The sequence below is a fragment of the Papaver somniferum genome, chromosome 1 (assembly GCF_003573695.1).
Source record: "Papaver somniferum cultivar HN1 chromosome 1, ASM357369v1, whole genome shotgun sequence".
NCBI lineage: Eukaryota > Viridiplantae > Streptophyta > Magnoliopsida > Ranunculales > Papaveraceae > Papaver > Papaver somniferum.
This window is the reverse complement of record NC_039358.1, coordinates 159,666,104-159,672,945: the sequence shown is the minus strand read 5'-3', so window position 1 is coordinate 159,672,945 and position 6,842 is coordinate 159,666,104. Positions and strand designations below refer to the sequence as shown.

The 6,842-nt window shown below is 36.9% G+C and overlaps 1 protein-coding gene across 1 annotated transcript; it reads right to left on the bottom strand.

Annotated features, from left to right (window-relative positions):
• Window positions 1-933: 933 nt before the first annotated feature.
• Window positions 934-4,524, bottom strand: LOC113305669 (probable galacturonosyltransferase 10). The gene is made up of 2 exons (XM_026554689.1): window positions 3,938-4,524; window positions 934-2,748 (listed from the first exon to the last, which is right to left on the bottom strand). The coding sequence occupies exons 1-2, from the start codon at window positions 4,085-4,087 to the stop codon at window positions 1,300-1,302; spliced, it is 1,599 nt and encodes a 532-aa protein (XP_026410474.1). The 5' UTR covers window positions 4,088-4,524; the 3' UTR covers window positions 934-1,299.
• Window positions 4,525-6,842: the final 2,318 nt, after the last annotated feature.

Below are 6,842 nucleotides of genomic sequence, written 5' to 3'. Positions count from 1 at the left end.
GCTTTGTTTTTCTTATGCACAGTGGCTGCAGGGTCTGAGGGCATCTTCCGCCCTGAATTAGATATCCCCACCTGCCCCACAAATGGAAGCTTTAACAACACCTCAACTTTTCTTAGTATGGAGACATACAATTTCAATCACTGCATAGTTGTTCTGAAGCAAGTTCAAAAACACGAGATTGTACCTCCACCAACAAGGTATTCTCCTGCAAGTTGATCTGTCGCTAATGTGAAAAACTTTCACCTTACCAAATCATCTTTCAGATGATATATTCTCCACCAAATATCTATGGAAACCATGGCAAGCGAATTTACAGCATATGTGAAATGGCAACAGCCCACAGAAGAATCTGAAGCAACGCATACTCTTTAAACCACAAATATCAAGCTCGCCAGCTTGAAGCCAAACACCATGCGCCATAAAGTTCATGTTCATGGATTGTTACACGGTCAGAAGGATTAGAAATTTAGAACCAACAGCTGCACTAGGAGCGACCCATCTGTCTTGATGATCACAGCTTCAGGTGGAGAAGGCGCCAACTACATTTCTTCTCAATTTTACAGCAAAATACTCAAATTATGCTCCTTCCTTTAAATACTAAACCTTAGTGTTGTCTTCCACGCACAAGGTAGTAACAAGGACTTGGATACTAACCTACTCAACGGTAGCCAAGCAAATACAATCAGGGTTCCCGGTTCTAGTTTGATAAAGCCCAGCGTTCCTTTCTTTCCAGGGCGACAAACAAAGCAGTTCAACACGAATGCAACCCCTGTCTTGGTACACCTGAGCTAACGGCCATAAATGCACCTCTAACAGTTTTTCATACAAAATCAGTGCAAATGATTTTTTCTGGCATGGGATTGATTCCAGCCAAACTCAACTTATAACAAGGATGCAAAAGGATAGACACATTAAATATGAAAACAATGTGAGCAACGAGAAACATCAGTGTCTGAAAATGGTCAGATAGAGGCAGGGTCAAAAGAAATGGGTTCACTTTTGCAAAGTATGGCCATAGACCAACTTGAATCAGAATCCAAATTTATAACCCCTTAATGCACAACAGAAATGCCCATACCGTAATAATACCAAAGCATGCATAAACCCTGGAACATGATATAAATAACGGTGCTTTCGAAACATTACTGTACCACGACAGGGAAGGCAAAAAGTCTGATGAATAAATACTGACAACAGAATGCTAAACTTACTGGTCGTTTTAAAATATTTGACCAGCATTTCCGTGTAGAAGCCTTTTGGTACACCCTTGAAGTATAAAGGATCGACTCCATCTGATAATTAATGGACATTGCACTGCTGCATTAGAGTATTAGTGTAATCTACATACTTGTCCCATAGCGGTTTGTATTTTTCCATTCCAATCTTCAACCATGGTTTTGAGTTCCCATTGAAATGCAAGACTGCCCCCTTTTCAATCAACTCCGGTTCAACATTGGTGTAACCCAAACCTAACACATGCCATTTAGGATCTAAAGGCTCTGTTAGACCATAGAAAGTCAATAGTCCAGGTGGCAGTGTTCCAAGTTTCCATAACGTCCTATCAACATTATTTTCTTGCCAATAGTGATAGATGCCAGTGACATTCCTTTTCCTCCATTCAACCAAATCAAAAATATTCATTCCAAAAGCCCATCCACATGCATCTGGGTCAAAATGTGTTCGGATTAGCGGATGCGAGTAATTCAAGTATTTGTGGTATCTATGGAACGTTTCCATGCAAGTCTCCACAGCCCCATTCACGTTGCTATTCATATTAATGGAAAAAAGAGGCGACAAGTCTTTTTGAACCACAACATCATCATCAAGAAATACCACCTTCTTCAACTCAGGAAAAACTTCTGGAATGTAGAACCTAAGATGGTTAAGCATAGACAGATATTTCGGATTCCGATATTTGATTGGAGTCCGACCATTGTCATTGTTGCCAGAGAAGTAATAATTTTGAGTGTCAGAGTCTTGAAGCTGCTTAAGAACAGGGACGTAAGAAGCATTAAGCCAGCTAAAATCTTCAAACTTTTGGACCTCTACTGTCACTCCTCGGAAGCTGTTCAGGGAAAACCATGCCTTCATCGGAGCATAGTTTACTTCATCGGTTACCAGGTGGAAAACAATATCCTCCGGAGCATCGGAGTTCAGAGCTGTTGAATTGACCACAACTGATGTTGCAAGAATATTGTCAGAGAAAACACAGAAATGGTACAGATTGTTGTCTGTGAGTTTAGCTGCAATTCGCCGTCCCTCAGTGAGTTGCCTCTGAATGGTTGAGCTTTTATACCATCCATCCGTTAGCCTTACACCAAGACAATACAAGCTTTTTGGGACTTCCTCGGCAGCTATTTGTCCATACTTCGAGCTCTTCTCACTTACCGCATTTGACTGTTCTTCAAGAGACTGGATCTTGGCTTTTAGCCTCATTATCATGGTTGCACTGTCATAGTGAAGCTGTTGAGCTTGGTAGAGGAGAAGAGCCATATCACGGATCGCAGTTTCTGACTCTCCAGTTGATAAGGGTGACCGTCTAATAGCAGCATCAGAGAGAAGGACCTGAGAGTTGCGTATCTGCGCACTTAGTTCCCACGCAAATTGGAGGTTATTGCTTTCTTTTGCAATTACAACAAAAGCTTTTGCTAGGGAAATCTGATCACTCAACTGCCTTGTAATCGAGTTTGGGCTCAACATTTCTTCAGTGATGTTAAGGGTTTCTGTAACTCGGTTCCTGAAGGATTTCTGCAGAAAACAATGACGATTGTTTTAGTTATGCAGACATTGTGAAAAAAAAAAAAAAAAAAACTAGGATCCAAAATTAAATTAATAGGGAGCTGAAAGTAAGTACATGGAACTGTCATTTCCTCTCATTAAGAAGCACTAAATAGATCAATATAAAGTTATGAACTATCACTTCGGTGCTAGTGAAACTTCTGATACCTATATTAATACACTATGTTATTTCTGCAGTAGTAGAACTTGAATGTATTAGCTCTCTGAATGACTGGCGCAGCAATTAACGAGTGAATAGATCTTAAGCGCCTTCCAACACTCTGAATCGAGTTTGACCCATTGGGTGTTTCCACAACAACTAGAAGTTCATTCCCGAAAATCACATGAAAATTGTTTTGCGAGAAAGGGAAACCAATGGTTGTTGGCACTTGACTAACATCTTCTTGGTGTTGCGGGTTCATTTCGGATGTCTTGGTCTCTACCAAATGGTAACTGGAGGATGAGGTTTACATTCTCAGACAACAGAAGTCTTCTATCCGTTGTTCTAACAGTTGCGAAGGTTTCAATTGCACATTTTCTTTTGTTAGATTCTCCCCTACTATTTCTTTATCAATTTTTTGATGGAAAGGAAATTATAATTAAGCAACTTTGTACATCTGAATCAAACTGTTTTTGTTCAACTATCCTAACCTAAGCGAAAGAAGGACTTGTTTTAAACTTTTAACTGATGAGATAGTGACTCACTTTCAAAAGTTGTTTTTTGTCCCTCTCCCGGGCACATAGTCAGACTATCAGCCAAATTAATCACATCCTATTAGTAAAGAAATAAGACTCCAGAAAACATAACATTTTCTTCTGCCCATCAACCAAGACCCAAGTTTTACCCATTACCTTCTTAAATCTCAAAGTTATTACAAGATATTAAGGATAGACATTGTGACACTTTCCAACAGAACTAGCTGCAATCCTAGAGCATGACATCAAATTAGATAGTAAACTGAAACTGGTCACTAATTAACCTAGGTTTTCTTTATTGTCCTAAACAAGAATTGGAGATCTACGTATTTAAATATGCAAACTAGATTAGAAGTCATTCAAAAAAGTAAAAAATAAACATAAATTCAACAATTTTTCACTTTAAAAACTAAGAAACTGAAAATAATTGCACGAAAAAATAAAAAGAAGAAGAAGATCTGACCTGAGAAATTGGTGATCTTGATTTGGTTTGCTTATCTTGACTGAGGAGAACAATAAACAATAAAATAACTAACCCACATAATGTTAAAAGGAAAACATTTGAGTACCTCCTCCTTACTGGCCTTCGAAAATCTACAGCTCTTCTCCTCATTTTCCCTTAAAGATATCCAAAATTTATTTTCTTCGATTTAACCTAAAATGAACTCCAATTCATCTATCTCACTCTCACTCGGACTATTAAAACAATAACCCAGAATCAAAAACCTACAATTAAACTAACAAAATCCAAACTAGAAAAAATCTAGAAATTGAACTAATTAACTGCACAGATCTGAGAAATGATACTGAATTGGGGGTTTGGTTCTTTGATCTTCTGAACTCAGCTGAAGTGATGAGCGAGAAGATGACGAAGATCTAAAACATCATTTTTCAGTTTACTGTCTGAACTCTAAAGCTAAAAAGAGAAAAGATTTGGACATGATAGAGTAATGATCTTTTTTATTTTTGTATGAATCCAATGGTTATTCATTGTTTCCTCCGACCCCACTAGAATCCAACATCTAACTAAACTAGACAGGGCATTGTTTTCCAACACTTAACGGTCAAACATTTCTTGGGGACCAGGAGAAAATAAAAGGGTTTTTGCCTAAGTAACCAACTTTATAACTTATGTTTAAGAAATTGAGCGTTTTTTAAATCATTATATAAAAGGGCCGAGAACGATCTTTTCCGAAAAACGGGTAATAATAGTTTAGGGAACAAATTTTGTTAACTTAGCAAATGTCGTTTGAGTCCCTCGATGAGTCACCATGTCGAGTTATTGTCGGTGATTCGGTGCTCACTTTCTTCGTTTCTTCATGAAACATAACCTTATAATTTGGTGTTCTATTCGTTAATCAATCACGAAAAATTCATGGATCTTAAAAGTTTCAATTTATACAATACTTTCGACCAACACCGTCAAGCTTGTCATCTTCCCAGACTCACAGTAAAGTTTTAGGAGTTAGGAACCCTAACTTTTTAATCCCAAAAGAATACCCAATTCATCACTTCACAATATTAAACCCAAATTGAAAACAAACTGTTCTTCACCAAATTAAACCACCTTAACAGGAGCCAATTAAACTCATATCACTGATCAAACCTAAAAATGGAGAGCATAGAAAAAAATCAAAAACGAAATCAACTATAAAGCAACAGGGTGACCGAGGGAGAGAAGAAGGGTTAAGATAAAAAACGATTAAAAAAATATCATTGGTTGTGATTTTTTGTTTTCTTATTAAGAATTTAAGGTAAAATGCTCAAAACCCGTTTAATATATATATATATATATATATTGTTAGAGCACTGCTCGGTCGAACTCGCAAGTGTTGTTATTTCAAGCTTGTTTGTCAAGTTTAGTTGATCAAAACTATATACTTGATTTATAGTCTACTTATACCTATGTCTCGGATTAGGATAGAATGTGTAGTTGAGCTTTAGACTTCAACCAATTGAAGAAGAAGATCTACTGAGGAGCTTGGAGGAACTTCATCAACAAAAGGTATATAGAGACTAAAACTTATCTATCACTCAGAAGTCTATTCTATTCTCTCTTCTAATGAGAGTAAGTCGTATAGCTATATAAACTTACTTTAACATTATACACATTTGATATTTCGAGCCGAGTTTATCTCGCTTATTTATTTCTCGAAATATGTGTTGAAAGCTTTTAGCTTTAGCTATGTTCATCGTATTCTTGACGAGTTTAGTTGGAAACTCAAAAAATGATCATGTGAAAATTACCTTGAACATCTTACACGATTTGTGTGAGACAGTCATTTGATGTTAGCTCAGGAAGTTTCGTATTGATCACTTGAAAATTATTTGAAGCTAATGGTATGTGTAAGATTACCATTCTCGTCTTCTAAGGATGTTTCAATGATTGAAATAAGAGTTTAGAACGACTATCCACGTCTGGATACAACACGGTATGCATACCCAGTATGCGAACTGTATTGTGATGATTCAGGTCCGGAACTCTTGTTTGCGTACCTAGTATGCGAACGGATTTACCTGAGTTGGGTCCGGAACGGTTGTTCGTGAACCGGATTTGTGAACGGCTTGACTAGGCCAAGGTCCGGAGCTGCTGTTTGCGTACCCAGTTTGCAAATACGGTAGTTAAGTTCTAAAATCGATAATGTATGATTCTCATACTCATGAACTAAAACATTTATGATTTAAGGAATGCAAATTAAATTTGCAAACCGTGGCTTAATGTTCATGAATTTATTCTTGTACAAGTACTTTGTACAATCACGAATCAAACCGTTTTGTTTCAATTTTTCATGAGTATTTCTATGAGATAGTGAACAATTGAACAACTATATTTGAAGCACAATTAGATTCTTGATTATCTATCATGATTGATTGATCATCATATTTGATCTAGAAGTGTTAGATGAATATGGTTAAGTCAAAGTATTCATATGGATAACTTCGGTTAACTGTTATTGAGCCAACCCAATATACATGTTTAGGTACGTTTACCCATATATAAATATAAGTATATCATTTGTGTGTAACAAGCTAAGACCATCTAACGGTGGAGATTAATTGCTTAATTTCTAAGCAGACTTGGCTTGAATCTTAAATAAGGAGTTCATCTAACGGTGAATATTGAATGCTTTGTTACTAAGCTATCTTAGCTTTGATTGTAAGCAACCCTGATTTGAAAGGCTATATAAGGGAGAACTCTAGCAACTGGAAAACCTAATCCCAACACTTCTGTGTGACCTAGTTGCAAACTAGAGTCGATTCTCCTATAACCTAGGTTTTCCAAAATCATTATTAGTTTAACGACTTGAAGACTTCATTTGGGATTCGTGAAGCCAGATCCAATTATTTTCTCTGTAGTTGCGTATTAT

Excerpts from the sequence above, each read along its gene's own strand:
- LOC113305669 (XM_026554689.1), bottom strand. The coding sequence starts at position 4,087 with ATGAGGAGAAGAGCTGTAGATTTTCGAAGGCCAGTAAGGAGGAGGTAC. Across the intron at positions 2,749-3,937 it reads CAAGATCACCAATTTCTCAG|AAATCCTTCAGGAACCGAGT; the intron begins GTCAGATCTTCT and ends TGTTTTCTGCAG.